The following is a 20,206-nucleotide window of genomic DNA, read 5'->3' as shown; positions in this document are numbered from 1 at the left end:
ATTTGAAATTATATGGGAAAGGTGGATAAAACCTGGAAAGCATAAGAGCCAGCTCTGATTTCAAAGTCCATGGGAGCATTCCAAGGCAGAGCTTTAAAATTAGAAACAGCATGCAAAGTTACTTTTCCGTTGAAATGTCATGTTTTCCTTGAAAAGAGCTTTTTCCATCTCGAGAGTGCATTTTGTCACCGAGCAGTAAGTGCACTTCTCCCAACAGATCTGCTGAAGCAAAAACTCTGGGGGAAATGGAGAATCACATCCGAGGGTTTGCAAACAAATAAAATCAGAGGAGAGAAGAGGCTGGGCAGCACATTTCCATCAGGGGGGTTTGCAGCTCATCCTGGGCTCCTGACACCACTCTGCTCTCTGCCAAGTGCAGGTGCTGCCTCCAGCTCCTGCCCAGAGCACCGCTGGGGTGAAATCTCTTGTACCTGATCCAGGAAGGAGCAGATCCCATTCCCAGCTGTCACTTGGATGCAGGAGAACCCCAGTGCTCCAGGCAAGGGTCCCACTGTGATAGGGGAGATCCACCAGCACCCTCCGAGCTGGGACAGCCACAGCCACCACCCTGATGGCCAACACATCACAGATCTGGACACTTTTACTTCCCTCCTGTTTCCAGGTGGTCCAAATGCCAAACCCCACAGATGTGCTCTGTGGGACCCCCGAGTGTCCCCCCAGCATCGGGTATGTGACAGCGGTGTCCCCAACCAGCCCTGGCTGTGCTCGTCCCCAGCCACACCCCAGAGAGCTGCAGGGGAGAGGAGGAAATTCAGGAAATTTAGGAAAGCAGGAATGTAAAAAGGGGATGCAAAACCCCAAGAGGTCCCTGGTCCCTGGCTTAGCAGCGATCCCACTGCGAGGCTGAGCTCACCAGGGCCACAGAAAGGGTCTGGACAAAGATCCCTTCTGCTGTGTCCCCCAAAAACAGCCCTGTCCCCAAAAACAGCCCTGAAAACAGCCCTGTCCCCAAAACCAGCCCTGTCCCCCCACAAACAGCCCTGTCCCCCCAAAAACAGCCCTGTCCCCACAAACAGCCCTGTCCCCACAAACAGCCCTGTCCCTGCTTTCCAGAGCATCCGCAGCCCTTGGAGGGAGCAGAGTGGCAGCACAGGGGGGCTGGGGGGCAGATCCTGCCCGTGTCCCGGCCCCGGGGCTGGCAGCTGCCCTGGGGACCTGTGAGGACCATTGGGGACCCGTGGGGACCAGTGGGGACCCGTGGGGACCCGTGAGGACCAGTGGGGAGCAGTGGAGACCCGTGGGGACCCGTGGGGACCTGTGAGGACCATTGGGGATCCGTGGGGACCCGTGGGGACCCGTGGGGACCATTGGGGACCCGTGAGGACCCTTGGGGACCCGTGAGTACCCGTGGGGACCCGTGGGGACCCGTGAGGACCCGTGGGGACCTGTGAGGACCCGTGGGGACCCGTGGGGACCCGTGGGGATCACTGGGGACCCGTGAGGACCCGTGGAGACCCGTGGGGACCTGCGAGGACCCGTGAGGACCCGTGGGGACCATTGGGGACCATTGGGGACCCGGCCCCGCCGCCCCCCGGCCGCCGCAGCCAGCCCCGCTTTGAAGCGCTGCCGAGGCTGGCGGCAGCGGCGGGGCTGGAATAAGATGGCTTTTAAACTCGGAGCGAGATGAAAAGCAGCCGGAAACGCATCTGAAGGGTGACTGGAGGGCTAAGCCTGCTTTTCTCATGCTCGCTTATCCCGGGCTGCTCCGCCAGAGACCGAGTCCCACGGGAGATGCTTTCTCAAGCTCTGCTGCCTGCCCCGGTCCTTCGCTGCTCGCATCTCTCCTATGCCGAGAGGTGAGGCGGCAACAGACTTTCAGCAGAGATGTAAAAAACATTTTTTAATTTTTTTTTTATCATTAAAGGTCCTGTGTTGTTTCCTGCTGCGACTCCCAGGAGCCCAAGCCTGGTCCTGGAGCAGCAGCCGAGGTGCTTCACCCCAAGAGCAGCTGTGGTCCTGGAACAAGGGAAACTCTTGTGTTGCTTCTTGGAGTGATTTGGGAGGAGAAACGGGAGACTGGAGGGTGGCACTGGCCCCTCAGCAGGCCTGCACAGCACCAACAGGAGAAAAAGAATTCCCTTCCCCAAAGCATTCCAGGCTAAATCTATCCCTATGTTTTATTTAAATTTATTCCCATATTTTTCTGAGCACTGACCGCCTCTTCCACTACACCCCTAATGGAGCATGCTGTAAAACCGTGCCCAGACAGCCCCATTGCCCACAGTGCCAGGCCAGCAGACAGCCAAGAGCAAGAGCCAAGGGAAAGCAGAGCTGTCTGGGGCACATCAGAGCAGAGAAATCACCCTGTGCCTGTTGCTCAACAGGGGAGACACCCCTGGGCATCATCAGCTGAATCATTGCTCTAACAGAGCAGCCAAAACTTTAAATCAGGTTTAAAATACCCAAGGACCTTGAATGGCTTTTTACCTATTAGATTTCTGCTCTCCTGTGCATTAAGCATAATGGAAATGGTTCTGAGAAAAGCAAACTCAAAATGCCACGGCTCTTCCTTCTTGGAAAGAATTTCTTCTCTTGTCGCCTGCACAGAACCCCTGTGAGGGGCATTAGGAGCACAGGAGGCCAGGAGAAGCACGGATCTAATGAGATTTGGGCTAATTCATGTGATTGTTTATAAGAACTGCTCTGCTCTAAGCCTGTTAAGCCACTCTGGCTGGCCAGGACTATCCCAGCTCTGGGTCTCGCCTGTGCACCCTCCAAAGCCTGAGCAGCTGGGCACACATTTTGCCTGGGAGAATACAGAGAAATCTTTGCCATTTCTCCTAAGCAGAGCCCTCAGAGCACTCTCAGAAAAAAACTCTCCCTCTGTTTTGACGAGGATGCCCTCCCTGCACAGCACCAGGCTCTGGGATTCATGCACTGTGAGCTCTGCACGTGCAGCTGGGACAGCAAAGCAGGAGCAGCTCCAGGGATTTTCTCCATCCTGCAGCTGCCAATCCACCACCCCTGGGCTTCTCACTGGGTTCTCCATCAGGAATTTCCAGTACCAAATGGTTGTTGAAGAAGAACACAGGGACAAACCCTCCCAGTAACTTGCTCCCTGCCCCAGATGGCACAAACTGGGAGCATCTCAGAGCTGTGCCTAAATTTCCTCCCACCACCCCGCTGGAATAAACTGTTGTTATTGGTGGTGTGTGTGTTCTTTTCTCTTTTTCTTTCTTTGATTGAAAATTGTCTGAGCCTTCCTCGCTTCTCCCAGCCAAGCAAAAGGTTGCCCCAGCAATCAGCCCCGTGGTGCCAAAGAGTCTGCACCGAACTCAGCTCCGGCCTCCCCGGCTCTGGGGGAAGCAGACATAAAGAGGGTCTTTAATCTCAGACTGCTCGCTGATAATCTGCTCTGCAATTTGCAGATAGGGTAGTCTGGGCTCTCCCAGGCTCCAGGGACAGGCAGGGAGGGCAGGGGAGGCAGGACCACGTCCCCTCCCAGGCCTCGAGCTGGTTTGTGCATCTTCCTTCCAAACCACCCACAGCTCGTGTGGCCACCAAGGCACCCGGACATGATCCTGTGGCCCCAGAAGTGGGAGTCTTGGCCTTGGATTTGTAGCAGTCACTTGGGAAATTATAAACTTCCCGTTCTAGAAGGATCACAAGCATTGGTGGAGTCTCAAAGTGACTTGCAGAGGGGAGCAGTGAGATGGGGAGGGGTGGGGTCGCCCTCCCAGTCCTGAAATGGGGTCCCAGCAAACCAGCCCGGGCCACAGGCTGGGTGTGTGAGCTGCTAAAGGGATTTTTTTGCCATGAGGAGCCACTCTGGGGTATCCCAGGGCCAGGGTCCTGCAGCCATCCCTGCCTGGGGGATCTGGGCAAGCACAAGGCAGTGATCCCCATGGTGGGGGCTGGCTTGGCCACTCCTGCCCTGTCCCACACTTGACCAAAACCAGTCACAACAGCCCCCAGTCACCCCAGTAAGAGGGATTTCTCCTTTTTGATAGAGCCAAAAGGAGGAAAACCCCCAGGGAGAGAGCAGAGTGTCCCCTCGTGTCACCACAGCACATGGCACTATGACACCATGCCAGTTCCAGGACAGCTGAGATTTCTGCCCAGCTCTCCCCCATCCCAGGAAAACGGGCATTTCATGCAGGAAAAGGGCTCAGACAGCCGGAGGGATGCTCTGTGCTTTAAAACAACAGGGGAAAACCAAACCAATCCAGCTGGAATAAAAATCCCTGCCAATGCTCCCTCTCGTGGAGGGCGGCTGCTCTCCTGCTGGCTGGGACAGCAGGACAGGTCCTGTCCCAAACCTTTCCCGAGACTGTGGGAGCAAAGGGGGCTGGTGACACCCTCCCCTCGCAGCATCCTCATGGTGCCAGCCCTCGGTGCCCAGTGGGATCTCTGGAGTGAGCAGGACACGGCAGGGTTGAGCTGGGGACACATCGGAGTCCCTCACCCGGGATCCTGGATGCTTTCGAGGCTGTAAGAGCCAAAGCAGTTCCCTTCCCCCTGATGTGGGCAGACAGGAGTGCAGGGGGAATAGAGGGAAACCCCAGGAATACCTGTTGGCATTGGCTTTGGCTGAACCCCACATGGAATTGGCCTCTTTTAAAGCCATTTTGAGGGTGTCCCCGAGGCTTGGCCTGGAAGGGGAGGACAGCTCAAGCTGGCCCAGGGACAGCAGCACTGTGGTGTCTCCACCAGCTCATTATTTCCCAGCCTGGGGAATTATTTCCCAAAAGTCTTTAACTGATTCCCCCCAGCTGCACAGGATTTTTGCACTGACAACACCTTTCTGCTGGGAACTGAGCCAGGATCTCCACAAGGTCATTTTGCAAAGACAATTAGGTAGTCCCTCGACAGCGCTGTCTCATTTTAATTAGATCTTGTTTCCAAAGAATTACCGAGCGTGCCAGGCCCAAGGCTGGAGGCAAGGGCCATTTACAGGAATCAATGGGAAGCAAAGGACAGATGTACCTGTGCTCACGTCACCAGTACAGCAATGCCAAAGGGAGAGGAGCAGCCTTTCCTGCATGATTTCATCCATTAATTCCCCGGGCAATGTGCAGAACACTGAGCATCACTGCGTCAGGCTGGTTGTTGGGGTTCAGGTGCCTCGGAGCCAGTATTCCCTGCATTCTGAGGGGCTCTGGGGGTGCAGTTCTTGGCAGAACCCACAAAGCTGGGGAATGGTACCAGGTCCTCGACACTCCACTGGACTGCCGCTCACATGGACACATGGACACATGGACACATGGACACATGGACAGAAAAAGTGAACAGACACTCACACAAAGGCCCTCCGAGAGGCACAGCACGGCCATGCAGGTGGCAGGACACAGGGACAGATGGACTGGAGGGTGGGCACAAGGTGGGGCGCCTGCCACAGATCCCCCCACTCCTGTGGTCTGGAGGAAGCCCTGATAGTGCCGCTGGTAGGGGCTGCTCCTCCGGGGAACCCTCTGGGGACCCCCGGAACCCTCCTGGGACCCCCGGCAGTGGCTGCACCACCATGGAATCCTCTGGGAGCCCCCGGGACCCTCCCGGGACCCTCCGGACCCTCCCGGTCCCGCCGGACGCTCCGGACCCTCCCGAACCCTCCCGGGACCCTCCGGACCCTCCCGGACCCTCCCGGACCCTCCCGGACCCTCCCGGACCCTCCCGGACCCCCGGCTCGGCCGCGCCCCCGGGGCCGCCCCTCGGGGCGGTGCTGCGGCTCCACCTGGCGGCCGAGCCCGGGACAGCGCCGGGATCCTCCGGGACTGGGGCAGGGAAAACCCCCGGGATGGGTTCGGGTTCGGGTTCGGGTTTGGGTTTGGGTTCGGGTTCGGGTTTGGGTTCGGGTTCGGGTTTGGGTTTGGGTTTGGGTTTGGGTTTTCCTGCTAACCCACAAGGAAGCGGTGCCGTTCCCGTGCCGCTGGCCCGAGGCCCGGGCTGGCAGCGCTGGGGGAGCAGCGGAGGGGGCAGGGGGGCTCCATCCCGTCGGATGTCCCGGGCAGAGCCTCCTCCCTTCCCGGCGCGGTCCGAGGAAGGCTTGGGAAAAGGCCCGGGCGGGCGCCGAGGGGCGACGGACCTGGCTCTCCCTCGCCATCACCCTTCGCTGTAAACAACCGGAATAAACCGAGAGCCTCCCCTTTCCCCTTTCCCACCCTGCCTGAAGAGCAAGGACGGAGCAAACGGTGCCTGCGGCTAAGAACCGGCTCCGTATCAAAATAAACAGCTGCTTTTTCACTGATAATGTTTTTACCCACCCCCCTTCGCCCCCCAGACACCCACACGGATCAAAGTGGCTCTGGGAACCTTGTGGCGAGGAGCAGCCTGGACGGCTGCTGTGTCCTTCCCACAGCCCCTGCCCGGGACAAGGACCGTGCCCCGGGGACCGCGGGCCAGAGCCGGATGAGCGGGGCTCAGAAGCCTTTGAGATGCCGGTGCCCGGAGGAAGGACCCAGGCGGAGGCTCCGGGAGGGCTCAGCCCTGGAGCAGGCAGGGGGGAACTGTCCGGGCAGAGACCGGCTGGACTCCAGGCCGGGGCTCACCCCCACAGCCCCATAAATCCATAAATCCCGTCCGGCCGCAGGTGCGGAGCCGCGCATCCCGCACCGAGCGCTCAGGTGCGCAGGGATGCCCGGCCGGGATGGGGGCGAGGAGCGGGGATGTGCAGAGCCCGCCGGGGCCCCGCCGCTGCCCTTTGTCCATTGATCCGCGATCGGGAGCCGCAGACAGAGCGGCGGCCCCGCGGGTAATTGGGGCTCCGGGGCCGTGACCGCGGCTGAGCCCCGCTCGCCCCTGAGCTCGGCGGGGAGCGGGGCCGGAGGGGCCCTGATGGGGAGCCGGGGCCGGGGCTCGGGAGCTCCGCTTTGTCCCGGCTGCGGCGGCAGGACGGCGCCAGCCCGACAGAAGGAGCTGCCGCCCCACAGCCCGCCCAGTCCCACCGGGGCTCCCCTTCCCCGGCCGCCGCACCCCGCGCTCGCACGGTCGGGACTGGCTCGTTGAAAGGTTCCAGTGGGGATTTGATTTGATTTGTGCGGCAGGGACAGGCCCTGGGCTGGGAGAAGCTCCTGAGGTGGGGCAGGATCCTGGCACCACGGCATGCCCGGCTCCCTGGCATCATTCTCAGACCCTCGCCCCTTCCACAGCCTTCAGTGTTTAAGGGGGTTTATAGGAAATTGAGAGAGACTTTTTTACACAGACAGGTGGCAGGGAGAGGGAGTTGGTTTTAAACTGAAAGAGGTGAGATTTAGATTAAATGTTGATGGGAAATTCTTCCCTGTGAGGGTGCTGAGGGCCTGGAACAACTCTGTGCTGTTCTTGCACAGAGAAGCTGTGGCTGTTCCATCTCTGAAGTGTTCAAGGCCAGGCTGAATGGGGCTTGGAACAACCTGGACTAGTAGAAGGTGTCCCTACCCACAGCAGGAGCTTGGAACAAGGTGGGTTTTAAAATTCCTCCCAACCATTCTTTGATTGTCTTATTCTGCCCCACACCCATGACCCAAAATGCGGGATAACACAGGAGCACAGGGCCAGCAGCCCAGATGAGGGGCTCGGGGTCCTGCAGAGCCCCCCTGGACTGCACAGGGACAAGATCCGTGGCAGCGTTCCCCCTGTGCAGGGCTGCGAGATGCTCTGGCATGAGCTCATGTTCCTGTTTACAAACACCCGCCCATGGAGCCCTTCCAGCAGCGCTATTGTGCTGCACGGCAGCTCAGCGGCCAAGGCAGCCAGGGTTTGTCCACCAGGCCCACGGAGCCCTCAGGGCAGCTCTGCTATTTTTAGTGCTTGGCCAAGCACCTCGTGCATTTATCTGAAGAAATTCAGAACTCACCACTAACCCTAGCGAAGGCTTCGGTGTTTGGGGACCTCGCTGCTCTGGTGCCACGGCACCGGCGCTGAGGTGGTGAAACACCAGCTCGAGATATCCCCAGAACAGCCAGAACTTTATTTTCGTGACTCCACAGTGAGCACAGTGGCATGGCCAAGCCAGGTTTTGCCAGGTGCAGAGCAGCAGAGCCATGGGGGTGCTGTGCCGGGTGAGCCCCCGCGGGGCCTCCCAGCGCCTTTTCATAGCCGAGGAAAAGAAATCCCAGCACAGTGCGTGACTAATCGGTAGCTGCTCATCGAGCTGCTTGAATAGGGTTTCTCAGAGGCTGGGGATGGCCAGGGCAGGCGTGGAGCAGAGGCAGCCTGGCTGGGGGGGGGGCAGGCCCTGCTCCCTGCCTCTGGGCACTGTTCCTCAGGGTCACCGTCATGAACCCACAGAACACTTCTCCCCTCCCCAGTGAAGAGCGGCTTTGTGCTCAGTGGGAAATTCCCACTGGCAGCAGCGCTTGGCCCCCAATCCAGGATGGGTGACAGGGCTGTCCCTGACCCAGCAGGATGGCAGGAACCCGTTATGAGGCTGCCCCAGCATGTTCTGCAGCACTGTCACCATCTCCTCGCTGAGATTTCCCCGACCACCTCAGCCTAAATCCAGCAGGGATGGAATAGAGAGCAAAGGGCCAGAGGGGCCCCCAAACTGGCACTCGTTGTGCCCCCTCACTAAAAACAGAGCCCATTGAATCGCTGCTCATCTTGAGTCACGTTTATTCAGAAATAACTTTAGTTCCTGCACTTCCCTCCTCCCCAGGAAGCCATTCCCACCCTGCCGGTCCCCCTGCAAGCAGAAATAATCACAGAGGCAGCATCTCCTCTCCGGCTGTCGAGGAGCTCAGCCCCAGCGCCTCTGCTGAGACACTGCTGGGGTTCAAAGCCCTTTCCGTGCCCGCAGGAACCGGAGCGCGGGGGAGGCCGAGCAGGGCCCGGGCCCGCCCCGTCGGGGGGAGCGCGGCGGGGCCAGCAGAGGGCGCCCCGCGCCCGGCTCTGAGCCCCGGCCCGAGCACGGGACCGGGGGACCGGGCAGGAAAGGAGCGGCTCCTTCCACCGTGACCGCTCCCCGCGACCCCCGACCGGCTCCGGGCTCCGGCAGAGACGGGGGGACCTAAGGCCTAAGGGTACCATCCCCATCCCCGATGGTACCGGCGCGCCCAGATAGCTCCATCACCATCCCTGACGGTACCGGTGTGCCCCGGTAGCTCCATCACCATCCCTGACGGTATCGGTGTGCCCGGGTAGCTCCACCACTCTCCCTGGAAGTACCGGCGTGCCCGGGTAGCTCCATCACCATCCCTGGGGTTACCGGCGTGCCCGGGTAGCTCCATCACCAGCCCCGGTGGTACCGGCGTGCCCGGGTAGCTCCATCACTCTCCCTGACGGTACCGGTGTGCCCGGGTAGCTCCATCACCATCCCTGACGGTACCGGTGTGCCCGGGTAGCTCCATCACCATCCCTGACGGTACCGGTGTGCCCGGGTCAGCCCTTCCCCGCCATCCCTTCCACATGACCGGCGATGCCGCTCTGCCCCGCTCCCTCCCGGAGAATCCCCGGGCGGTACCGGCGGCCCCGGCTCTGCTTCCCCGGCTCTCCCCGGGGACAGCGCAGGCAGCCCGGTACCCGCGGAGGGTCGCGGTGCCTCATCCCCGCCGCACCTGCCGCTCTCCTCCCGCGGAGGGGCTCGGACAGGCCCGGACGATCCCCGAATCCCCCTGCTCCAGCCAACCCCTCCGGGCAGGGCCGATGGTTCGTGCCCTGCGCTCCCCGGGCCGCTTCCCCGGCAGCCGCGGAGGCTCCGCGCTCCGAGCAAGGGGCGGCTCCCAGCGCTGCGCACCTGCGGAGGAACCGCGGCCCCGACAGGGAATGAAACAAGAGGGAGCCGGCAGGACTTCTCCGAATAGATTTTGTTTTTTTATTGAAAGATGTGAGAATTCATCAAAACTGAACAGACAGATACCCGAGTAACCAGCACGTTGCAAATCATGTATCTTTTTATTTTAAAACAAATATAGAGCACAGTCCTGTGATATTTAAATTTATTATACTTGTTTTTTTGGGATTTTTTTTTTTTTTGGTTTTTCTTTTTGTTCTGGAGTGAAAAATAAAAACCTGAGGTTTATTCCTGCATTCTCTATACCCCGCACTGTAGCAATATCTTAGTTACGTTTTGGATTCGTTGGTTTATTTTTTTTTCTTGCAAAAGTCCATTAAAGGATTGAAATCTTATTTTTAATGACTCCAAAAATTGTTTTATCGGTGGCACATGATTGTCCTAGAGAACAGGCGGGATAAACAATATTTTAAAACACAGAGAAACCGATATCTCCTTCAATCACAAAGAGCTAAATAGTTTTCATTTACAATATATATGTTCATGTAAAATGAAAAAAAAAACAACAAAAAAACCGAAAAAAACTTAAATGCGAGGAGTTAAACTCTAAATATTATGTACACACCAATGTACAACTCTGAATAAATTAATACCAATTTGCATATTCTGGGATCCTTATAGCTTATTTACACAAATTACCATTTATTTCATAAATATCTGCCCAGGTACCCACGAGGCTCCCCCTGCCATGCTCGCTCTGTGCGGCGCCGGCTTCCGAGGCGGTTTGATTTCCATCTTCCGTTCCTTAGTTCTCTCTCTCTCTTTTTTTTTTTTCCTTTAATTTTTTTTTTTCCTTCTCCCTCCCCTCGCACAGATGAGGGTTTGGCCCCTCTCACCCCGCACCGAGGCAGGGGCTGGGGCTGCCCCATCCATCGGGTGTCTCGGCACCAGCTCATCACCCTCCCCTGAGCTGCCCAGTGCCCGGAGCGGGGAACTGGGGGGGTCCTGGGGGCTCCGTGGCCTCGCCGGAGTTGGGGGGAGCCGCTCCCCGCCCCACAGCCCAAGGGATGGGCAATCCCTGCTCTCCAGCTGCTCCCTCCTGGCTCCGGGGTGGTGGATCCTCATGGCTGGAGGGGTGCATCCCTCTGCTCCAGCACCCCGCTCCCTGTCTGCTCCCACCCCTCGCTCCACAATAAATATTTATACTGTGCTGTACAAAATACCAGTGCTTCTCCGCCCCGCCGGGAGGGCTCGCTGCCCGCCCCGCCGGTCACTTCGGGGACTCCCTGCCGGGTGACAGCTCCCGCTGGCTCTCCAGCCCGCTCACCAGTCTCTGGATGTTCTGCAGTTCATTGAGGGACTCCTTCAGGGAGCCCTTGGGGGAGGCAGCGGGGCGCTGGCTGCCCCCCTTGTGCAGGGGCACCTCGGGCAGGGGGCTGGGCTCCCGGCTGCTGCCGGCCTTGGAGCCCTCGGAGCCGGGGTTGAGGCTGGCGGGGAGGCCGGTGGTCAGCAGGTTGGTGCTGGGCGGGATGGTCACCGGGAGCTGGTAGGGGCTGAAGCGCAGGCGGGGCCGGCTGCTGCCCAGGAAGGGGTTGCGGGAGAGCGGCCCGGCGGCGGCAGCGCTGCTGGCCGGCATGGCCGAGGCTGCCGCTGCGGCCGCTGCCATGTAGGTGTAGGGGTAGGGGAAGAGTCCGCCGAAGGTGGGCATCGGGATTCCCTGCGGAGAGAGAAAGAGCGGTCAGAGCTGCGCTGCTGCTGCTGCTGCTCCGCTGCATCCCCGTCCTGCCTGCCCTCCCCCAGCTGTGCTCCCAAAAAAAGCCGAGGCATGAAACAGCCCAGTGTCACCCTAAAACAGAGCGTGGGGGTGTCCGTGAGGAACGGGCTGAGCGAGGGGGCACAGCCCCACCTGCCCCATCCCAAGCCAGGCTGGTGACACCGAGCACAAGCCCCTGTCTGAGATCTGCCCCTCCCCGCACGCCGTGTCCTTGCCTGTGCAGCATCACAGCCCCTTAACCACATTAAAACACACTGTTAAACAGGACGGATAAATTAGGGGAGTTCAAAGACATCTTTATGTATTCCATCAGAGGAGATGGGAAAGGCAACACCAGTGCAGGCGCTGTGGGAGCGCTTCAGAGCTGACAGGGAGCTGCTGGATGGGGACAGCCAGGTCAGGCAGGGCCACAGCTCCTGACTCTGCCCTTGACTATGGAGGAGACATAGCAGCTGCAAAAAAATCAAGATTCCTCCACAAATAAACCCTGAAGCCACCTTCAAAATGTCCCCCGCGTTCTGCCCGTGCCACATCTGGTAACATGCCAGGGGTGTGTCACCCCCTTGTGCCTTTGAGCTGCAGGGGGTCTGGGGAAGGCTGAGGGCACCAACAGCTCCTTCCCTGCAGTGGGGCTACCCTGCGTGTCCCCACACCGTGTGACACCGGCCAGGCCTGACCTGCAGCCCCAAAGTGCTCCGCTCACCCGGGGAGCTTTTTGGGAGGACATGAAGAGAAGATCTCAAGGCCCAGATGGACAGCAGGGATAGGGATGGGGACACAGGGCTTACCTGAGAGGCCAACATGTGCTGGGAGAGGTGGAAAGGGAAGGGGGTGGCCGTCCCTGCCGCGCCCGGGGCGGACGAGAGCGCTCCATTCTCCAGGCTGCCCCCGCCGGTCACCGAGGCCAGCAAGTGTCCCATGCCCATGGCAGAGAAGGCTCCGGGGGCCATGGCAAACTGTCCTGGGTGGATGAAGAGGGGCTGCCCGGCGCCCAGAGGGCTGAAGAACTGCTGCCCGTGGAGGCCGGAGAGCGCCAGGCTCTGCAGGTGGCCGGCGCTCAGGTGCGGGGGGCTGTCCGTGTGCACCATCAGCGGGGCGAAGGCCTCCTTGCCCAGCCCGCCGCCCTCCGTGTCCTTCTTGCCTGGCTCCGTCTCTTTCCTTCTCCCTTCCACCTTGTCCTTCTCCAGGCCCCGTGTGCCGAACAGGCCCTCGCCAGGACCCTCCCGTGGGGATGCACCATCCTTGGCTTTCTCTGGGCTGTGCCTCTCCTTGCTCCGTTCCTCCGGGCACCGGGGGCTGCCGCGGGGCGTCGCGTCCTCCGCGCTGGGGCTGGCCGCCGCCACCGGCCGCTCCTCAGGCACCTTCTCCACCTCCGCGTCGCTGTCGGGCCCCGGCTTCTCCTCTGTGAGGGGATGGAGGCACAGAGGGTCAGAGCAGAAGGAGCCAGGGGAGGTGAGGAAGGGTCACTCACAAGAGCTCTGGTGTCAGGGAGAGGTTGTGACGGTGAAGCCGCGATCGTTATTAATGGGAGAGACTCGTTTTGGGGGCAGAAATGGCCATTCTGGGGGAAGGGGATTAACAACAGCAAGTCCTGTGGCAGTACCAAACAGGAAAATCACTTTGGAGAAGCAGAATCTATTACAGCATCGCTCTCCTTAGCTGCAAAGTCCGAGAGGGCTGCAGAGAGGGGATGAGGAGAGGGGGCTGTGGACAGCACGGGAGGAAATGGCCCTGCATATATTTAATTACATGGAGCTGATCGCCAGTGCAGCATGGATTTATTCCAAATGTGCAGGTTGAGACAGGTTAAAGAGGCAGTTTTAAGGCTGGGAATATGGTACAGACTTCCCTAAAAGGGCTTTCATTTAAAAAAACCCATTGAGCTCTCAGAGGAGGCAGGAGATGCGAGGCCAGGGGAGCTGAGCCCCTGCCTGAACGGCTCCACTAAACGAGAAAAGCCTTTTGGTGAGGGTGAGGTGAAGCTCTGCAGGCTGGGGCAAATATTCAGGAAAGCCTTTGAAAGTGGAGAGGGGTGTAATAAACCCTCCCTCCAGCTCGGGGTGGGGGTTGCAATTTTGATGAAGGTTTGCAGGGAATCAGGTTGGTGGAAAGTTTAAAGAGCAGATTGATAGTGCGGCAAGACAAAACCCAGCATCCAACAACTGCAGCGTGGGAGCTGCTGGTTTGTTTTCATTTACCAGCTTGAAGCCCAGGAGTTGCAACATTTTATTTTCCTCTTTCAAATGTATTAATTATTTTTCTTTTCTCTTTTTTCTCTCTTTTTTAGGGGAGTGTGAGATTCCCATGGAAGGCAGGGCACGCCAGACTAACGTGGCGAGCACACAGGCTGCTTTGTCATTTCCTCTTGTATAATATAAATACATCAGGTGCATAGAGGATCAAACATATATTCAAAAGAAAACACATAAAGAGAAAAAGGTTGCAACTCGTCAATGCAAGCTGAGTTTGCTCTGTTTTTGTTCTTTCAACTCCTGGGCTCCTCATCTTTACTTTCCCCGGTGTTTTCCCTCCCTGCCCACAGTAAAATCAGCTCGCGGCAGCCCCGAGGGAGCAGAACGTTTGGGGACATTTGGGGACATTTGGGGACCGCGGCTCCTGCGTTACCTCTGCCGCTGCCCTTGAGGCGCAGGGGGCTGGGGAGGGCACCCACGGGCGAGTGCAGAGCATCGCGCACGGCCGAGGGCTCGCAGGAGGAGGCGTCCGACTCGCCACCGTCGCGGTCGGGCTTGCAGGGCTCCTCGTACATCCGCAGGGACGGCAGGGAGAGCTGCTTCCTGCGGGTGAGAGGCGAGTTAGGGTTGGGTTAGGGTTAGGGTTGGGTTAGGGTCAGGGTTAGGGCTGGGTTAGGGTTTGGGTTAGGGTTAGGGTCAGGGTTAGGGTTAGTTAGGGTTAGTTAGGGTTAGGGTTGGGTTAGGGTTAGTTAGGGTTAGTTAGGGTTAGGGTTAGGATTAGGGTTGGGTTAGGGTTAGGGTTTGGATTAGGATTGGGTTAGGGTTAGGGTTAGGATTAGGGTTGGGTTAGGGTTGGGTGTCTGATGATCCCCCGAGGGTGCAGAGCCTGGGGGCGGGAGCAGCGCTTACCTCTTCTCCCGCCGGCCATTGCCCGTGTCCCGAAAGCCCTTGGCGAAGGGGTTGTTATCGATCTTCAGCTGCGTGATCTGCCAGGGGGGAGAAGGGAAGAGGGGGCGGCGTGAAGCCCTGGCTGCCCCCACCCCATCCCCGCCGCCGTCGGGGAGCCCGGGGTGCGCGGCTGCGGAGCCCGCGTTAACACACCGCATGCTTTATTAAAAACGATGCTGAGGTTTGGCCTTGAATTATTAATAGCGTCTTAATGATAGGAAGTTATTTTTCACGGCCCCCCGGAGGGAAGATGGCGACTGAGCTGCACGGCGCTGGTTAAAAGCTATTCTTATCCCTCCCTGCCACGGGCTGCCGGGCGACATCAGGGCTCTCAATAATGCATGGCACTGAAACACGGCCCCGAGAGAGGCGCTGCAAAAGGCCCGGCTGCCCGTCCCCACCGCGACCCCCGGCCCGAGCATCCCCCGGCCCGAGCATCCCCTGCCCGACGGGGCCCACGGCCGGCGGCCGCCCCGCGCAGCTTGCGGCGGCCGAGCAGACAAAGTGCTCTTTAATCGATTGTGACTCTTCGCCATAAACTTTACGAGGGAAACAAGCCCACCAGGACCCTCAGACAGAGCTGTCAATTAGCATCAGCAGCCAGGGGTGGAGGTGGGGGTCAGCTTTTGGGTTAAAACACACACACAACTCTTGGAAGGGGATGGCAGAGGCTCCCTGCTCCCCATCGCGCTCTCCTGGCTCTGCCTGCTCCCAGGGCGACACTTGCTAAATCACGAAAGCAACTAAAATTAGCTTATCTGCCTCTATTTTTTGGCTCCTCCAGAGCCCTGGGCACCTTCTCGGTGAGGCTGCCCAGGCCTGCTGCTGCTCTCCACAGCCTGGGCCTGCAGCAAAGACTCCCACGGCCCAGAAAGGCGCAACAAACTCCATCAGGGAATTATTGAGAGTAATAATACTGACTATTAGTACTCAATACTAAAAATAGCGACAATAATACACACAGTTTGAGGGTACATCCTATTCTGAGGGTTTGAAGTTTAACCTTTCTACTGTTGCTGCTTTTTGCCTGGAAATATCCTCAGCAGCACACACAGATACGCTGAGGGTAAGGGATGGGACAGGGGTGAGAACAGGGATGGAGACAAGGATGGGGACAGGGACAGGGACAGGGACAGGGACAGGGACAGGGACAGGGACAGGGACAGGGACAGGGACAGGGACAGGGACAGGGACAGGACAGGGACAGGGGCTGCCCAGCCGTACCTTGTCGTTCTGGTAGGCAGTGACGGCGATGAAGTCGGTCTCGGGGAACACGTAGGTGCGGAAGGTGCTGTAGGGCAGCTTGAGGATGTCGTTGGCCCGGACGATGTGGAACCTGGGCTGGTACTTGTGCATGGAGTTCAGGATGGTCTGGGATGGGCGAGAGAGCACAGCCCGTGGCTGCCGTCAGCCCCACGAGTCCAGCTCCCTCCGTAAAATAAAACCCTTTTTCTCCCGAAAACGACAACAAAAAAATACACCCCTCAAATTCACCGGATGCCAGAGAAGGAGATTTCTTTTTTTAGTTGTTGATGCCATCGCAGGATCTGTCTCCAAAGCAGGAGGTCAGGGAACGCAGGCAGAACAGCATCTTTGCGGGTGTTAAGCACGGCAATAAAGCAGCAAAAGGGATCTCCCGGTTTTATTACAACCCTGCAAACGCGACGCGACTTTTCGACACGTTTCTCACCGCTTTTCATATTTCCGTCCTTAAAAATAAATTACTATCCCTCACCACCACAAAAAAAAATAATGTTAAAAGGCTCTGGGTGAGTGTCGGGGGCGGCAGGAGCCGGTGCCAGCCCCAGGCAGCGCCTGCGACCTGAAAGGAGCGTTTCACCACGAGCCATAGCGAATTTATGTCTCGGAGCAACGCAGCAGAAGGAACAGACTTTTTTTTTTTTTTTTTTTTTTTTTTTCCCAGCCAGGTGTCTGAAAACCTCGCCAGCACTTAAAGACTTTCTCTACCCTTTCGTTTTATTTTTTGAGTTTGGTTTGCCGGGTTTTTTTTATAAAACCTGAATTGCCCATGATTTGGCTGAGGATTTTTGGAAGCGGCTGAACACCCCAAGCCGCGCCCCTGGGGCCGCTCCGACCCCTTGTCCCTCGCTGCCTGCTTTCCTGCCCGATAGCTTTTAAATAATTCCCCAACCTGCTGTGGTCGGACTGAAATGCAGAATTCACTGCCCAGAATTCGTAGAGAGACGGTGAAAGCCTGAGTAATTATTGTCAAATAACATCGGCCAAATGCCTAAATAATTATCACTTCATTTCGGTTTAGAAGGTAATAAAAAAAATCCCCCCCTTTTTTTTTTATCCCAAGCAATAATCACCTGCTGATGAAATGTCGGATCGCTGTTATATTGATATAATCTAGACAGGATTTATCATGAAAATGGTGCAAAAACTCTCATTCAGGCGTGCAAATCTGCATTCCTTAAAAAAAAAATAATCATCCCTCTTTGACCAGATGGGCACTGGCTAAACCCTCATCTCCCAGATTTAACACAGTCCGGATTTTGGACAACGACAGATACCAGAAATCTTTAATTGAAGGAGACGAACCGTTAAAAGCGCTGAATCAAACTAGTTTTTCACCAGTACAAAAAAAAAAAAAAAAGAAAAAAAAAAGGATTTTTTAGACTCCTTCTCTATCGATTTACCTTGCTGGCTATAAATAACCTCGCAATGTATTATTTAACAAAGATGCTGTTTCCTGCCTTAAGAGGAAAAAAAAGTGAGAGAGAAAAAAATAAAAAGAAAGAAAGAAAAAAAAAAAAAGAGAGAGAGAGAGAAGAAAAAATAGAAAGGGGAAAAAAATAAAAAGAAAAAAGAGAGACGAAAGTTCTCCGAGAGGTGCCCTGAGCTCCCCACCCGAGCGGGGTCCCGCAGCCCCCGCGGCTCCGCCGGCCCCGGCTCCCCGCTAATTCCCGCATCAGCGGCGCTGCGTGAGGAACTTTCCCTTTATCGCTCTAAATGCTCGCTCAGAGGGAGGAGAGCTGGCTGGGCCGCCGGGATTTCCCCCTCCGTGCATTCCCGCAGGATCGCGCTCCCTTCGCCTTCCGACCCTGATTTCTGCGGGTCTCTGCAAATGGCCAGCGCTCTTCGCTGTCTTTTCTCTCTCCCTCTCTCTTTTTCCTTTCTTTGTTTATTTTGGTTGGTAGCTTTTTGGTTTAATCTCTCTGTTTTGTTTTACCTCCTTTAGGTGATGCAGATACCATCAAAGGGATACAAACAGGGGCTTTCAGAGGCAGATGGTGCCAACGGCTCCGGCCCTTCTCCGGCTGCGGGAACCCAGCGCAGGTGCGCCCGGCTCCGCTCAGCCCCCGGCCGGCCACCGCTCCCGCAAGGCCTCGGCCCCGCACATCCACATCCCTAAATTCCTCTCCCCACAGAGCCTCCAAGGCTGGGAAGAAGCAGCAGGTCAGGCCGTAGAGGCCGGGGATGCGGGAGCCAAGGGGAGCCCGGGGCTGTCCGCAGCCCAACCCTCCTTTTTCCCCCGGAGAACGGGAGCTGCCCCTCGGTGCCGGGCAGGACCAGGGGCTGGGGGCTGCGGGACAGCCAGGCCACCGCAAGGCCCGGCCAGGCCCGGCCGCACAGCCCGACCCGGCTGGAGGAGGCTCTAAAGCCCTGCGGTTCCTCCGGGGAGACCACGGCAGACCCTGCACCGGGCAGATCCCGCACCGGGCACCGGGCAGATCCCGCACCGGGCACCGGGCAGATCCCGCACCGGGCAGACCCCGCACCAGCCCAGGGTCCCTTCCCGGGGGGCTCCTCTCTGCCCCGCAGCCGCACTTACAAAGCCGTGCTTATCCGAGATGTTGTTGGTGAGCTTGAGCTTGTGAAAGGCAACAGGTTTGGCCATCCACTGCTCCCCCGTGGCCGGGCTGTCGGGGTGGATGTACATGCGCTTGGGCATCTCCGGGTCGGCCTTGCCAGCCACCATCCAGCGGGAGTTGTGGAATTTGTACCGGCAATCGTCGGCCGCCACTATATCCATCAGCAAAATGTACTTGGCCTTCTTGTCCAGGCCGCTCACCCGCACCTTGAACGGGGGGAACATCCTCCTGCGGAGAGACCCAGAGCAGTACGGAGCTGCCCCCGCCCGCCGCCGACCCCCGACGGCTGCGGCCCCACCGAGCCCCCCGCACCGCCCGGCCCCGGCTGCTGCTCCCAAAACACCATCTCTCAGTTTAGTTCGCTGAGGATTCCCAGCCTTCCTCACGTCCCACCTCTTCTCATCCCGCTATGCCGCCCACACCGTGGCAGAAAGCAGGGAAAAAGCTCAAAAAACCCATTTCGGGAAATCATAGGCAAAAACATATCCTTGTTTTCCCCTATTTCTCTGCCCTTCCCCGCTCGCTCAGCACCCCCGGCTGCCTCTCCCGGGCTCGGGGCCACGGGCAGGGCCGGGAACGACCCCGGCCGGACGTGGGGAAAGTTTGGCAGGAGGGAAGGAAGAGGCGAAAACAACGGGAGCGGGGGATTCCGGGCGCTCAATTAACGTGCGCGAATTTAATTTGGGATCGCGGTCGGAAAAGTAGTAATGGGAGTGAGGTGGGGGGGAGCGGTGACTGAGAAGGTCGGAGAAGAGGGGAGAAACACTTCCGAAAAACTGCAGGGATCGAAACTCGCCGCGTTAATTCACGGGGACGGATGGGGAGCGGGATGGAGCGAGGGGTGAGGGCGCGCAGGTGCGGGGAGGGCTGGGGGGCTGCGCGGGGCCGGTTCTTACCTCCCAGACTTGGTGATCACCATCTCGGTGCCCAGCTTGTGAAACTGGTCCCAAAGCTCTTTGGCTTCCAGCGTTACTTTAGGGTCGTCCTCTACCTCCTCCTCGGGCTCCAGGCTTTTGAGCGAGCGCAGATGGGCGGCTTGGTGGTGGTGTCCCAGGGCCGAGACGTGCAGCCCGGCCTCGGCCGCCCCGGCCAGCCCCGGGTCCGGCATGGGCTTCGCCAACGCCGCCGGAGGCAGAGCCAGAGCCGGGAAAAAGGACGGCTGGGCGGCTGCGAGGAAAGCGGACATGGGGAAGTCAGCCGGCCGGGGTGCGTGGAAGGGGTGGTAAGCCATGGCAGTCCCTGGGAAGGCTGGATCTCTCATCGGTGCATCCACAAATCCAGGAGAAAAAGAGGGATTCCCTTTACAAAAATGCGTGTGTGTGTATTTGTTGGGTTTTATTTTTTTCCCCTCTCCTGCCCAGCGAACTCGCTCGAGTCTCTGGAAGAGGAAGGAAAATCAACAACACGCACACACACAATCCGAAAAAAAAAAAAAAAAAGCATAAAAAAAAAAGGAGGCGAAAATCAGCCGAACTAGATTCGGGGAAAAAAAAAAAAAAAAAAAAAAAAAAACAAAAAGAAAAAGAAAAAGAAAAAGAAAAAGAAAAAATAAGAAGAAAAAAAAAAAGGAAAAGCGAGGCAGTTCCCGGCTCCTGGGACTCCCGGTCTGCGGAGGGGAGACAGTAGGTCCTTATTTTTTGTTGTTGTTGTTGCAGCGAGGGAGAGCGAGCGAGGGAACGAGCCCTCCCAGGAAAGTCCTTCCCGACACTAAAATAGAAACAAAAGCCGGGTCGGGGCTGCGCGGGGCTGCGCGGGGCGCGGCGGGGCAGGAGCGGCCGCGCTGCCC

At 58.0% G+C, this 20,206-nt stretch overlaps 1 protein-coding gene across 1 annotated transcript; it reads right to left on the bottom strand.

Annotated features, from left to right (window-relative positions):
* Positions 1-9,871: 9,871 nt before the first annotated feature.
* On the bottom strand, positions 9,872-19,855 carry TBX2 (T-box transcription factor 2). The gene is made up of 7 exons (XM_058854495.1): positions 19,317-19,855; positions 18,381-18,648; positions 15,806-15,952; positions 14,543-14,619; positions 14,067-14,236; positions 12,230-12,843; positions 9,872-11,384 (listed from the first exon to the last, which is right to left on the bottom strand). Exons 1-7 carry the CDS (start codon positions 19,679-19,681, stop codon positions 10,938-10,940), a joined length of 2,088 nt encoding a protein of 695 aa, XP_058710478.1. The 5' UTR covers positions 19,682-19,855; the 3' UTR covers positions 9,872-10,937.
* Between the last annotated feature and the right edge of the window lie 351 nt (positions 19,856-20,206).

The sequence above is a fragment of the Poecile atricapillus genome, chromosome 21 (assembly GCF_030490865.1).
Source record: "Poecile atricapillus isolate bPoeAtr1 chromosome 21, bPoeAtr1.hap1, whole genome shotgun sequence".
NCBI lineage: Eukaryota > Metazoa > Chordata > Aves > Passeriformes > Paridae > Poecile > Poecile atricapillus.
The sequence above is the reverse complement of the archived record's forward strand: the minus strand, read 5'-3'. Positions and strand labels throughout refer to the sequence as shown.

Excerpts from the sequence above, each read along its gene's own strand:
- TBX2 (XM_058854495.1), bottom strand. The coding sequence starts at position 19,681 with ATGAGAGATCCAGCCTTCCCAGGGACTGCCATGGCTTACCACCCCTTC. Across the intron at positions 15,953-18,380 it reads TCTCGGATAAGCACGGCTTT|ACCATCCTGAACTCCATGCA; the intron begins GTAAGTGCGGCT and ends CGCCCATCCCAG. Across the intron at positions 14,620-15,805 it reads CTGCCTACCAGAACGACAAG|ATCACGCAGCTGAAGATCGA; the intron begins GTACGGCTGGGC and ends CCCCCCTGGCAG.